The following is a 13,259-nucleotide window of genomic DNA, read 5'->3' as shown; positions in this document are numbered from 1 at the left end:
ATCCATCCTATAGATACTAGCTTGCAATCACTGCTTAGTGCTGACCGAAAGGGATCGCTTGTATATTGCATGTTTGACAAAGCAATGTATAAATCATTCAATGGATCGGTGCTTGCAGGACTAGTACACAACGGGAAAAAAACAGAGTATCGTGCAGACATGATTTGAATAACTGGGGTCTAGGTGGGACAACAGGGTAATGAAAGCAATCAGGATAACACAGAATGAAATAACATGACGAATCAACCAAACTAGACACCTATGTGAACAAACACAATCTGTTGTTCTAGTGGAATCTTCTTGCGCAACGATTTCACAGCCTTGTGGTGCAACGCTACCGCAGCCCGTGTGCAGTCCAATCTCCCTGAGCCATCGACCAGTTCGCGGTAAAAAACGGACGCAACCTGTCGTGCAACCTCATCGTCGACAGACCACATGGAACCTATCACACTGCGAAATCCAGAAAATTGCATCGCCGCAGCGAGATGTATCGCCTCGTCGGGGCTCTTCTCATGGCCCACGGTGGTGTGGCAAGCCGATAAGAATGCAAACTCCAGGTTCTGCCAGTTGGACCGGATGATTTCCTTGATCATCAACGGCCCATCGCCCATTGCGAAGGACGGGTCGAACGGTTGCGTCCGATGTGGCATTCCATGGCAGGCCAGATGGAGCCATTGATTATGGTTAAGTGCATCAAGCGCACCTTGGATTGTTGCGTCGCTATCCTCGAGTGATGTGAAAGAGACGACGGGCTCGAGACGCTGAGCGACGATGGCTAACTCAGGAGCGACATGACGGAGTTCTTTCCCTCTGTCCGGATTCGCTTGGCCGATAGCAACAAAATGTTGTGTGGACACCTCTTGAGAAACTCGCTGTCTCGCCCGAATGAGTGCCGCCAAAGTGGGGGTGTAAGAGGAGACATAAAAGTGAGATAAGTTGTTTTTGTTCTTCTCGTACGGTCCTGCTGCATGTAGAGGAAGAAGCGTGAACTCAGCAGTGGGGCACCACCAGATACGCGAGCCATGGTGAATTTTAGACGCCCTAAGAGCTCGGACCACGGGATCAACAAGACAATCCCAAAGCTTGCGGAGGATGCTGACAAGTTTGTTTTGACAATCAGAAGAACCAAATTGCTCTGCGAGGGACTGAAATTCCGAAGACAACTCGGAGACTTCAGTCTGCTGGATATCGAGTGGAACGTGGACAGGATCTTGTGCACTGAAGACAATCAAGGCGTCACAGCCATATCGGCTTGCATTGACGATGATGACAGGGCCTTCTTCAGCGGCCTTCTGTAGGTTGGAGAAAAGGGGAGGCAGGAGAAACCGAGAAAAGTCAGGCAGCATGCGGATGCGGGAGACGACATCATTCCATTGCATGGTCAGTTGTCGAATTTGTGGGGACTCTTCAGTAGACCGATCAAGCGCGCTACGAAGGCCAAAGCTCAGCTGCTTGAACTCATTCTCCAAGGCTGCGCCGGTGTCACCGGACAGGGAAAGCTCATCGAGTGGTGAGCGTAAGCGTGCCAGCTGGGTCCAGAATACGGCACGGCCTTGCTCCACCAGTTCCATAGCAGTTGTCAGTGCACCATGACGAACACTGCACGAGAAAGCATCCATGGCAAGTGAAGCTGTGGCAATCCTGACGACATCGAATATATATGGAGAAGACGGCAGCATAGTAACATGCTGATCTAGGAATTTCAACGCAGTTTGATAGGCAAGTAATGCAGAGTCATGCTTCGTCTCTTCGGCAGAGGTGGCCCATGACTTGGCAGCAGTAAGATCCATACGGGAGACTGCATGAGATAAGTAGGAGAGTTGCACATACAGCCTAAATGCTTCATCACGGTCAGACGGGATGCCCCGCTGCTCGAATCTGATATGAAGGCTCAGGGCAAGATGATTGAGAGTCATCGATCGATCAATATGACCGCGATCGGAATGACCGGGGGGACGAAGGAGTAGTGCAGCCCGGTTGAGCTCGATGGCGTCATCAAGGTCAGACGGGACGCCCCGCTGCTGAAATCTATTTCGAAGGTTGTTGGCAAGATTATTGAGAGTTATCGATCGATCAAAATGACCGGGGGGATGAAGGAGTAGTGCAGCCCGGTTGAGCTCTATGGCCTCATCAAGGTCAGACGGGACGCCCCGCTGCTCGAATCTGTTTATAAGGCCAGTGGCAAGACCGCCGAGAGACGCTGATCGATCAGGATGTCCAGAGGGACGAAGGAGTAGTGCAGCCCGATAGAGCTCAATGGCCTCATCAAGGTCAGACGGGACGCCCCGCTGCTCGAATCTGTTTTGAAGGCTGATGGCAAGATTATTGAGAGACCCTGATCGATTGGAATGACCGGGGGGACGAAGGAGTAGTGCAGCCCGAAGGAGCTCTATGGCCTCATCAAGGTCAGACGGGACGCCCAGATGCTCGAATCTGTTTTGAAGGCCGATGGCAAGATTGTTGAGAGACGTTGATCGATCAGAATGACTGGAGGGACAAAGGAGTAGTGCAGCCCGATGGAGCTCGATGGCGTCATCAAGGTCAGACGGGACGCCCCGCTGCTTAAATCTATTTTGAAGGCCGTTGGCAAGATTATTGAGAGACCCTGATCGATCAGAATGACCGGGGGGACAAAGGAGTAGTGCAGCCCGGTTGAGCTCTATGGCCTCATCAAGGTCAGACAGGACGCCCCGCTGCTCGAACCTGTTTTGAAGGCTGATGGCAAGATTGTTGAGATATACTGCTCCATCAGAATGACCGGGGGGACAAAGGAGTAGTGCAGCCCGGTTGAGCTCTATGGCCTCATCAAGGTCAGACAGGACGCCCCGCTGCTCGAACCTGTTTTGAAGGCTGATGGCAAGATTGTTGAGATATACTGCTCCATCAGAATGACCGGGGGGACGAAGGAGTAGTGCAGCCCGATGGAGCTCGATGGCGTCATCAAGGTCAGACGGGACGCCCCGCTGCTGAAATCTATTTCCAAGGCTGCTGGCAAGATTGTTGAGAGACGCTGATCGATTAGGATGACCGGGGGGACGAAGGAGTAGTGCAGCCCGGTTGAGCTCTATGGCCTCATCAAGGTCAGACGGGACGCCCCACTGCTCGAACCTGTTTTGAAGGCTGATGGCAAGATTATTGAGAGACCCTGATCGATTGGAATGACCGGGGGGACAGCTCTGCAAGGCCGCTCGACACTTTTGCACCCTGTCTGTTATGCTATCGACTGACATTGGTCAAGAACACAGGGAGGATGAAGCCGAAGAGCGCCGTGGCAATTGGGCGAAGACGACCCTGTGCCTTTCATGAGTACAAAATCTAGTGCAATACGCACGGACATAGAAATTCGAGTACTGACACCCGGAGAAGAAATGGTATAGTGAGCGCTGAACTTGTATATGTGGTAAGAACTAGTAGCAGTACTGAGGGCCTGAGGCCCAGTGAGAATTGGCTGTGCCCGGATAGGGCCGAATATGTTGAGATGAGAATTACCATTTTAGTACTATGTCGAGTTATGCTTCTTTCGGTTGAAATCGATACTCGTCAATTTTAACACATTGTAACTGCACCAACGACGCATAGCGCACTGCGCATCACGTCACTCGCGGTATCGATCGCAACGTGCAACGTCTCGTATCACGTCACTCGCAGTAACGATCGCAACGTGCAACGTCTTGTATCACACAGCGTCGCATATTGCACTAGGTATGCTTAGTACTTCTGTTATTTGTTAAATCCTAGGCTAATCTATTACAGATGCTACCAATTTCGAACAAATTCGTGTGCGTATGCGAGAAGTATGGGTTGGGAAGACCCCACTCGATATCAAAGTCGACATGGTATGAACACCTCCAGCAGGCTAGTACGGAGGAGGAGAAGGCGAGAATACGTGCTGCTGAAGCACTACATACATATGGTATTTGTTAGTTTCAATTTTGCCTCGTATACTCACTAGGATCTTATCATAGACAACACTATGCAGGATCACTCACTTCCAGAACAGCCGCAAGACGATCAAAGTGTAGCTTCTGGCTCCTCTCTGCCTCCCAGTTCTCGTCGCGCAGCCGCAATACAAACCCTTGCCAAACGAGCGCGCGAGAACCAAGACACGAGACGTGTTGGACGCCGAAAATGTGCTCAAAGTACCTCGATTGACCAGTCGGATATCACAATGCGTGATGATGATGACAATCTGGTACGTATGTCTAGCGAACATGTCGAACTATGCACTGATAATTATCAGACAGATGATGTACCTGTGCCTCTCGCTGATCCGGATGAGCATCCTGGCAATTTCGCTGATCAGCACGAAGTTCCCGTCCCCAACAATAACCCACCCATAACTCCTGGCGATGTCGCCGATCAGCACGAAGTTCCCGTCCCCAATAATGCTCCACCCATAACTCCTGGCGATGTTGCCAATCAGCACGAAGTTCCCGTCCCCAACAATAACCCACCCATACCTCCTGACGATGTTGCCGATCAGCACGAGCCTCCCGTCCCCAACAATAACCCACCCATACCTCCTGGCGATATCGCCGATCAGAACGAAGTTCCCATCCCCGACCATAACCCACCCATACCTCCTGGCGATGTCGCCAATCAGCACGAGCCTCCCGTCCCCAACAATGCTCCCGAGGGTGATGGACACCAACAGGAGTATCAGTTTGTCCTGCAACGCCAACCACGACCAAATATTGATGTGGAGGCGCTTGCCCAGATGGCAGTGCTTCCAAAGATGAAGGAGACGATGGAATACATACTCGCACTTAGAAATGCATCCCTGGAAGATCCGATAGCGAAATTGGATGACGCAGCTCTTGAGAGACTTCGCAATCCACCTCGAGAGCCTGTCGTCATAGATAGTCCGAGTATCTGGCACAGCATATCCTCGTACCTCGCATTAGAACATGCATCGCAGGAGGCCTATAATCGGATCCAGAGATCTACCAAGCTCAATTTTGCAGGAGCTGCTGGTGTCGATGAGATCCTAAGTTTCTACAGTGTCGAGAAGATTATTGCGCAATATACCGGTGTTGAATCAATCAAGCACGACATGTGCCCCAAGTCGTGCTTAGCGTTTACGGGTCCTTTTGCAGCTCTCGAATCCTGTCCGATGTGCGATACATCCCGGTGGGATCAAGCAAGACTGCGTGCAACTAACGGACGTACAAAAGTCGCTGCTCAAATGTTTACAACCTTACCGCTAGGGCCACAATTACAGGCCCTTTATCGACACCCTGACAGCGCACAAAATATGCGCTACTTCTACAATCGAGTTCGGGAAGTTCTCGCAGGCCTCACGCAAACTGGAGAGATTCCGGTTTTCGATGATATTGCAATGGGACATGATGCTATTGGCGCGGTGCTTGATGGAGATATCAAGGAGAACGATATCGTTCTGATGGTGTCCCTAGATGGTGCCCAACTGTACGAAAGCAAACAATCCGACTGCTGGATGTACATATGGGTCGTCGTCAACCTTTCCCCCGACAAACGATACCGTAAAGCTCACGTCCGCCCTGGCGGTTTCATTCCTGGGCCTAATAAGCCGAAAAATTTAGATTCTTTCCTCGTCGTAGGCCTACATCATCTTGCGGCTCTCCAGAATGAGGGCCTCGTCATATGGGACTCATCTCGTGATGTAACATTCACATCCGACCTTTACCTCATCTTCACGACCGCGGATGGGCCTGGGCTAGTCTACTGGGACGGCATGGTGGGCCATAGCGGGAAAAACGGTTGTCGAGTTTATTGCGGTGTCCTTGGCAGACGCAAACCAGGAGGAACGCACTACTATCCTGCTTTGCTGAAGCCAATGGGTGCGTGTGCACCCGGTAGTAACCACCCTGATATCAGTGTTTTTCGGCTTCCCCCCCGGTGGTTCTGAAGAATACGCTGACAACTTACGGCGCCTCATAACTTCCCCGAGTCAACGACAATTGGACATTCGCAAGACCGAGACTGGAATCACAAAGACCGCCTCTTATTCTGGGCCTCAAGCCTTCACGCTGCCCTCGGTATTCCCCACTGTATGACTACTGATATCATGCATCTCGCAGGTAATCTCAGCGACTTACTTGTTGCTCTCTGGCGCGGGACAATAGATTGTGGCGTCACGGATGACGTGGCCACATGGGATTGGGCCGTACTCCAGGATGCGGATACTTGGAGTGCGCATGGAGAGTCGGTTGCAGCAACAGGTCCATTTCTACCTAGCTCGTTTGACCGCAAACCACGGAACATCGCCGAAAAAATCAACACGTGGTATAAGACATGGGAATTCCAACTCCATACCTTCAGTCTCGGGCCCGCGCTGCTTTATAATGTCCTCCCAGAGCCATACTGGATGAAATTACTGCAAGCTCGTTCGGGGCTTTCAGTTAATGTGCCAGCATAGTATTACCGTGCAGCATATCCGAGAAGCCCAAGAACTCTTGTGTACCTGGGAGTATGAATTCGAGCACTTGTATTACAGACGCCGGCAAGATCGCATTCACTTTATCCGCCCCTGCATCCACCAAACCAACCATCTCGTTGCTGAAACCGTGCAGAAAGGTCCTCCTATCTGTTACGCGCAATGGACCATGGAACGGACCATTGGCAACCTCGGGCAAGAGATACATCAACCAGCTCGCCCTTATGCTAACCTATCCCAAGAGGGTGTTCGACGCTGTCAGGTCAACACCCTTTTATCCATCATGCCAGAGCTTGACGAGCCAGCAAAACTTCTTCCGACGGGTGCAGTAGATCTAGGAGACGGGTTCGCATTATTGCGAAAACGAGACAAGTATACCTTCAGCCCAGTCGGAGGTGCTGCACAAGCCATACTCGATTACCTAGGAGATGGACGCCCGCTTCCTCGTATCAAACGTTGGGCACGACTTCTCCTGCCTAATGGCCAAATCGCACGATCCTTATGGAGAGAGATGTTCAAACCACTCGACCAAACGCGCATGTCACGAAATGTGAAAGTGAGTATCACAGAACATAATATTTGCACATTACTAACACGACATAGCTACAGTACCGTGAACAGGTGCGGTTTGGTGAAGTTTTATACTTTACCAGGCTGTCGGTTCAAGCAGACTTCGACGACGAGCATGACTGGCGCTGGCAGGATGTCGCGGTGGTCCAGTTATTTTCCCTTCCAGACGCAGATCTCCTTCGGCTCTCCTCGCACACCGTTATTTCTTGCTCCAAACTCGAAGAAATCTGCGTAATTGATGCGAAGCAGGTTCTGAGTGTGGTTGCGATGATTCCGCACAATCCAAGGCTACCTGCAGGACTTATGGAGGAGGGAGAACGTTTCTTCATGCTTGAGAAGCCCGGTTTAGATCTTTCGAATGTTGGGATCACGAACAACATTCTTGATGACGACGATGACGGTGCAGATGTAGAATAATGTATTATAACGGTTAACTGTTCCCTAGAATACACTGTATATGTTGGTACGAAATAAGTCAAAAAATAAAGTGCTGCTGCGTCGTGGTGCGTCTTCACAATCTATCTCAGCTTCTCTAAGATTGAGTGTGAAGAAACACAACGACGAAAACACTCCCTTGCCGGGCGTCATCACATCAATTTCGACTTCTCGAAAATTGAATGCGAGGAAGCTCGCCAAGGGAGGTTAACAATGGAGGGATTGCAGAGAGCAGGAGAGTATACGACCAGAAGCTTTATGCGTTTGCGATTGAATAGAAACTTAAAAAGGACGAGTGACAGAGACCATTCAATTGAATGAATTGCGTGCTTCAGAACACGATAACAATAGAATCTACTACGGTCCGTAAGTTGCTTCGCGATAACAATAAGATCTTCTACGGTGAGTAAGCGCACAGAATCCTGATCATCGGATTGGAGTCTGCGGTAGATTGGTAGCCCATCCGACAAGACATGTTGCTGCGTGACCATAGGTGTATCATCTGCACCCAACGCGGCAAGATCCCATGATACTTTGTTGTAAACTGGAGGATACAGTGCAGCAGAAGAGGTACGCGATGTAAACCATTCGCCCTGTGAGAACCGTCTTCCGAGCGCAGCTCGTACATTAGAACGGCAAGAATGTGCCATGTACATGTGATCTGAAAAGAAAATCCGACCATCGTGTGTTTCAGGGCGCAATCTATTCAATTGAATCACAAACGCTGAAATACTCACCTTGTAGTCTGGAAATCACAATGCTTTCTTCGTACTCACTTGTCCAGTTAACTCCGCCGGAATTTGCCGCAGACTCAACTGGCAAAATTTCGTTAAGTCCAGCCCACCTGTCGCAACAACTGATTCGGCTAGCATTATGTCCTCATCTCATCAACTAGTGCCTGCCGAAAGTTCACCTGCTCAAACTGCGCTTGATCTTATCGACCAACTGGCCAATGTAACATTACACGACAATGTTATTATCTTGGAAGTTGAAAATCTGCTCGACGGTTGGCCTACCTACGAGATCAATTTCACACCGAAAAAACCGGGACCGCTGGTAAATAATTTCAACTACTCCTAGTTCTACTAATACTTGTATGCTAACATTGCCTCTGCAGAAACTCGTCATTCGCCTTCTCGATACCGTGAAACTTGTTAAACTAGAAGACTGTCCAGACAGCGAAGCCGAGGGTTTGTTGCCCAGAAAGCCAAAAGGGCGGGAGAGGTGAGTGTTTTTTATTCCTCCTTCGAGCCTATGTTCACGCACCTTCTCGTAGTACATGTCCTCGATCAGAAACTCAAGGCCAGAGGGACTTGGGAGATCCAGATATTACAATGGTAGACTTGGCGACTTACTCCAGGTAAGTGTTCTGATCATTCTCTCGGCTACTCGACGGCTCGTAACATATTTATATTCAGCGGTCGTGTCAACGCAAAGCCCATTCAGCTCTTGGGTCTTCGAGTTCTCAAAGAACCTCCCGTGCGCAAAGTCCCTGTCTCCTCCAGACGTCCATTCCACGATACAGATTGGCCACCTCGCCGGCCTCGCAAATTGAGACCCATTTCTCCCGATGAGCGCATAACTGAACTTCACACCTTCAGAACCTTCTCTGCCGCTGTTGGTCCATTGCCTCAGACGAAGCATACCATGTAACCCTTGCATCCCATTGTCTCTTTCGTTCGTTGTCGCACAATCACGATACCATCTTGCACCGTCTCTTGCACCGTCTCTTGCACCGTCTCTTGCACCGTCTCTTGCACTGTCGCACTTTTGCACTTATCAATCACTCCATGTTATTGTACCCTTTCAAGTCGTGTCCTGTTCTCGCATCGCATCTTGCTGGTTATCGCATGTATTGCCCTAAATTTGCACAATAAAATTGCCTCACTCGCTCTCGTTTATCGGAAGCTTCCAGCGGAGTTTAGATCTCACGACATCTGGCTTGTAGTATGTGCGTATTGCTCTGACTCTTACTTATATCATGTACTCTTCTGCTAGTGGAGGCACCATGGATCAATGGGACAACGGACGAGTTTAATGCCTTCTACGGGACATTGACATCAGATCAGCTTGGAGTAAGTCACCTATACTCCGAGTCTTGTATACGCTAACTAACTCTTATTTGCTCGATTTTTAGAAATACAACGAGGAAGCCAAGAATTTGGTATATTGTGTTTACTCGGTTGTCTATGGTACTAATCAATGTTTTTGCAGGTGTCCAACGACGCATGGAATAAGAATGTCAACGAGGGCCAAATCTACTAGCCTTTCACTCCATTCTGCTACCAGCGTCTGCCACACCTTCGTTGCTGTGTTATCCGCTTCCTATTTTCGATCCCGCTGCCTGGTCTCGACATGTTTTCGATCTGCTCTGCCGTCTGCGTCCTTTCTACTTGGCTCTCGATGTTTGCGATCCGCTCTGCTGTTTACATCCTTTCTGCTCGGCTCTCGACGTGTTCTCAAGGTATACTCCACCTGTTTCGCACCAGTTTCCAGCTGCTTTCGTATACCGATTGTATTCTGCATAATACCTAGCATTCAATCAAAGCATATTTGACACTATTTAAGCACATTCTGGGAGGACAGCGCAAGTGTGCGTGGATATGCCTACTCAAACAATATTAGCATATTGGCTACTTTTTGAGCACATTCTGGGAGGACAGCACGATTGTGCGTGGATATGCCTAGATATGCGCAGTGTAAAAAGAAGCACAAGAGAGCACACGAGGCACTGCCCCGTCTTATAGAAAATATGCTGTGAGTCCGGATATCGGGCGAGATGCGCAAGTATGTGCTCTGTCTCTCAAACGCGCATCTCGACATATTCGGCCCTATCCGGGCACAGCCAATTCTCACTGGGCCTGAGGCTTGAGAGGATCATGGAGTGAGTCCTTGATATTGTAGCCGTGTGAACTACAGAAGAACAGAAGAATACAGGAAAAGGAATATCGCAGTGAAATTGACGCTGACACTGAGCAGAATATGTTTCTTTGGAGAAATGGGATCTACGACATCGGCAAGACGAGCCTGTTCGCAAGCTCGTAAAACAATATCTCACAACCCACAGATATGCAAAGCAAATACACGAATACAAATATACCACGATGTCATCGAACAAGTGCCACTTCTTGTCCTCGTATTTCTCGCAGGACCTCGTGGAACCGCAGCGACCACCACCCGCGCTCTTCCCTTTCTTGTTGCTCCGCATCCCCTGCTTGCCCTTGTTCGACACCATGTAACTGCATGGAAGGACTTTTAGGAAATGGCAATCCTGACGCGAGGATGGACAAGACTGATTGACTGATCTCGGATTCTTTCGACGCGTGAGCCAGGGGGCCCTTCGCGGATGGCGAAGATAACGACCTCAGTGTGTGCTGACAACATTGTCTTAGTGGTACCAACCAATCCTTCAAAACGGCGCACTGCATAGACGCCTCTGATACAGAAGATCGGGAAGTGCCGTGCGACAATGACACAGTCAAAACTCGTCCTTTTGAGTTCGCATATCCTCTCTCAAGCTCCTCAGCGGTCAGTGGAACTATATCCAGGGAGATGGACGACCTTCTATCTGATTAAATCACATAAGTGCTAGCTTTGTAAGTGATTTTCATTCGAAATCCTTACCTGTCTCGTCCGTCACAGAAAGGATTCTGGAGAGACCAAAGTCGTCGAGTATGCGCAAATCTGCAGAAGTGCGTTGGGAATCATCGTGGTGATTGGTGGTGGGGGTCATCACGATCAGGTCAGTGAAAACGAATAACCGGATGTCAACAGCTGGAGACTCGATGCGAAGCAGAGGGCTATTCCTGGACCCCACTTGTGACTCAGAACGGAAGTCAAATGATGATGGAGCAGTACGAAAGGATTGCAGCGACGCTGCCGTCGAGGCTGTAGACTGCACTGATCCACTGCGTCCACGCCAACCTTTCAGCGCATTCGAGAGTCTTTCATTGTGTCGTGGCCGCAAATCGGGAGAGGGGCTTTTCAGCGGCTCTGGAAAACCGTGCAAGTTGGTGGAAGGGCGCATGACTGGTAAGTCATCATCATTTTCCACTCTGGCACATGCGACAGGACCGTGCATCAGCAGACGCCTGTCGCGGCAGGGAAGTTGGGAGGGAACGTTCACTATGTGTGAGAATGTGTCTTTCACGAACTCATACTCGTCCTCCCGATCTTTGACCTCACTGAGAACACGGATCGTAAGCTTAGCAGAGTGAAGGACAGATAATGTCGAGAGATAGTCGGGATGGGACTTCGGGGTAGCGTGGCAGAGCCGCTAGAAGATCTGGTTTCAGCCATGAGAAGCTGAAATAACACGCCGACTCACGTTAAAAAAGTCAGGGTATTGGGAGAGTCTATGGACAGGTTCGACCAAATATTTCTCCAATGTCCATCCCTGGCAAGCGGAGGAGCGCTCTTGTAGCTTGATAAAATCTCCAATGTCACTTTTCTCCTGGGCGATCATATGTTCGATTCTGGTTGCGACGAATTCCAGCTTTACCAGGTAAGGCTGGTATATCTCAAGCTTTGCCACGAAAGGTTGAAGAATTTCCCCGACGAATTGCAGGTCGGAAATACGCACATCCCGAACGCCGATGAGACTGGCGGATAATTTCGTGTGGAGGTGTACGATATCTTCTAGCCAGTCAAACAACCTCGAGACGTCGTCTGGTACGCCAGAAACCCAGACCTTCGTGCGTCGGACGCGTAGGGGAAGGATGAAGAGCTGCACCATGTTCTGAAGGTTAGTTACGAAAGTTGCCTCCGACTCCGCTAGTCTCCAGACGATCTCTTGTCGTCGCACCTCTACCTCACCGAATTGTTCCAAAATATGCTGACGAAAGTCTTCCCAAGACGCGTGGATATGCACAGAAGAACGTTGATGATCCCGACGTGCATTAATCCGATCCGAATGCAAGAATTCATGGGCGACTGATGACATCGATGCAGCAGAGACAGATGATTCAGACGATGCATGGGATAAGTCACTTTGTGTAGGCTGAGCGTTTATGGAGCGTTCGAACTCCTGTGTCGCCAGTCTATTGAGGAGCGAATCAGTATGTATGCCATCATCTTCACATTCGAATTGCCATGTATTTCCGGCGATGGACGACATGTCACTATCGGCATGCGTGAGGCTGGGTTCATCGGAACCAGAAAATGACGTAGAAAGTCCAAATGCCTGGCGTTCGCGCGCTGCAGCCTCGTCTGAGGTGACCATCATGCGCGAGAGTTCTGAGGAGAATCGTTGATCGCCAATGTCAACGTTAGGCGTATTCTCCGGCGATGGACGCGATGCTTTTGAGTTTAAGTAGGTCGGATGAACAGGACGACGTGGAGAGAGCAGGGGGTGCCCTGAAGACGGCCGTTCAACCGATAACCCCGAGTTCCTCGCTGAGATATTCACTTCTGTTAGCCTTAAAGTTAATTTCTATGTAGAATCACCTACCATCCCGCTCATCAAAACGCCACCGGTTGTTTGCTTGGTCGTCTTTGGAGCATGCCTTATCTGCCTTGGAGTGGGAATGGCTGTCTCTAGGGGTAGTGCATCGGAGGCCTTCGTCATTTTCGTCGTCAAAAGAATACTCTGAGCCAGAATCACTTTCGTTCTTATTTAACTCATCCCAAGAAAATGTACCAGAGTTCGGCATATGGATGCAATCGCTAGAGCCACCAATAGCGAGTCCTTCCTCGCCAAAGTACTCGCTCTCATCGCTTCGAGTTGGTTGAGTTAGAGAGCCAGGGTTCAGGCCATTGACTAGCCCAAGGAGTTCTCTTTTTCGTCGGTCACAGGAATCGTCACCATCGGCCATCGTTTCAGAAGCTGGGTAACTCGATC

The 13,259-nt window shown here is 49.9% G+C and overlaps 4 protein-coding genes across 4 annotated transcripts; 1 reads left to right on the top strand and 3 right to left on the bottom strand.

Moving 5' to 3' along the window:
- Positions 1-22: 22 nt before the first annotated feature.
- Positions 23-3,230, bottom strand: DEU56DRAFT_904819 (CHAT domain-containing protein; the record flags this gene model as incomplete). The annotated part of the gene is made up of 1 exon (XM_041356685.1): positions 23-3,230. The coding sequence occupies one exon, from the start codon at positions 3,228-3,230 to the stop codon at positions 252-254; it is 2,979 nt and encodes a 992-aa protein (XP_041202531.1). The 3' UTR covers positions 23-251.
- A 271-nt stretch (positions 3,231-3,501) lies between these two features.
- On the top strand, positions 3,502-4,518 carry DEU56DRAFT_904818 (uncharacterized protein). The gene is made up of 5 exons (XM_041356684.1): positions 3,502-3,523; positions 3,580-3,702; positions 3,754-3,913; positions 3,966-4,192; positions 4,245-4,518. The coding sequence occupies exons 3-5, from the start codon at positions 3,754-3,756 to the stop codon at positions 4,338-4,340; spliced, it is 483 nt and encodes a 160-aa protein (XP_041202530.1). The 5' UTR covers positions 3,502-3,523; positions 3,580-3,702; the 3' UTR covers positions 4,341-4,518.
- Positions 4,519-7,572: 3,054 nt separating this feature from the next.
- Positions 7,573-7,911, bottom strand: DEU56DRAFT_747221 (uncharacterized protein; the record flags this gene model as incomplete). Its single annotated transcript, XM_041349260.1, has 1 exon — positions 7,573-7,911. The coding sequence occupies one exon, from the start codon at positions 7,909-7,911 to the stop codon at positions 7,573-7,575; it is 339 nt and encodes a 112-aa protein (XP_041202529.1).
- A 2,607-nt stretch (positions 7,912-10,518) lies between these two features.
- Positions 10,519-12,362, bottom strand: DEU56DRAFT_895039 (Rho family DH domain-containing guanine nucleotide exchange factor; the record flags this gene model as incomplete). The annotated part of the gene is made up of 3 exons (XM_041356377.1): positions 10,519-10,988; positions 11,045-11,696; positions 11,748-12,362. The coding sequence occupies 3 exons, from the start codon at positions 12,360-12,362 to the stop codon at positions 10,528-10,530; spliced, it is 1,728 nt and encodes a 575-aa protein (XP_041202528.1). The 3' UTR covers positions 10,519-10,527.
- Between the last annotated feature and the right edge of the window lie 897 nt (positions 12,363-13,259).

This window comes from Suillus clintonianus (genome assembly GCF_016758775.1).
Source record: "Suillus clintonianus strain FC179 chromosome Unknown DEU56scaffold_136, whole genome shotgun sequence".
In the NCBI taxonomy this organism is placed as follows: Eukaryota; Fungi; Basidiomycota; class Agaricomycetes; order Boletales; family Suillaceae; genus Suillus; species Suillus clintonianus.
The sequence above is the reverse complement of the archived record's forward strand: the minus strand, read 5'-3'. Positions and strand labels throughout refer to the sequence as shown.

What these genes read in the sequence shown, in the direction of transcription:
- DEU56DRAFT_904818 (XM_041356684.1), top strand. Translation starts at nt 3,754, where the DNA reads ATGCTACCAATTTCGAACAAATTCGTGTGCGTATGCGAGAAGTATGGG. An exon ending in TGAAGCACTACATACATATG is followed by an intron (nt 3,914 to 3,965) that starts GTATTTGTTAGT and finishes ATCTTATCATAG; the next exon opens with ACAACACTATGCAGGATCAC. An exon ending in GTGATGATGATGACAATCTG is followed by an intron (nt 4,193 to 4,244) that starts GTACGTATGTCT and finishes ATTATCAGACAG; the next exon opens with ATGATGTACCTGTGCCTCTC.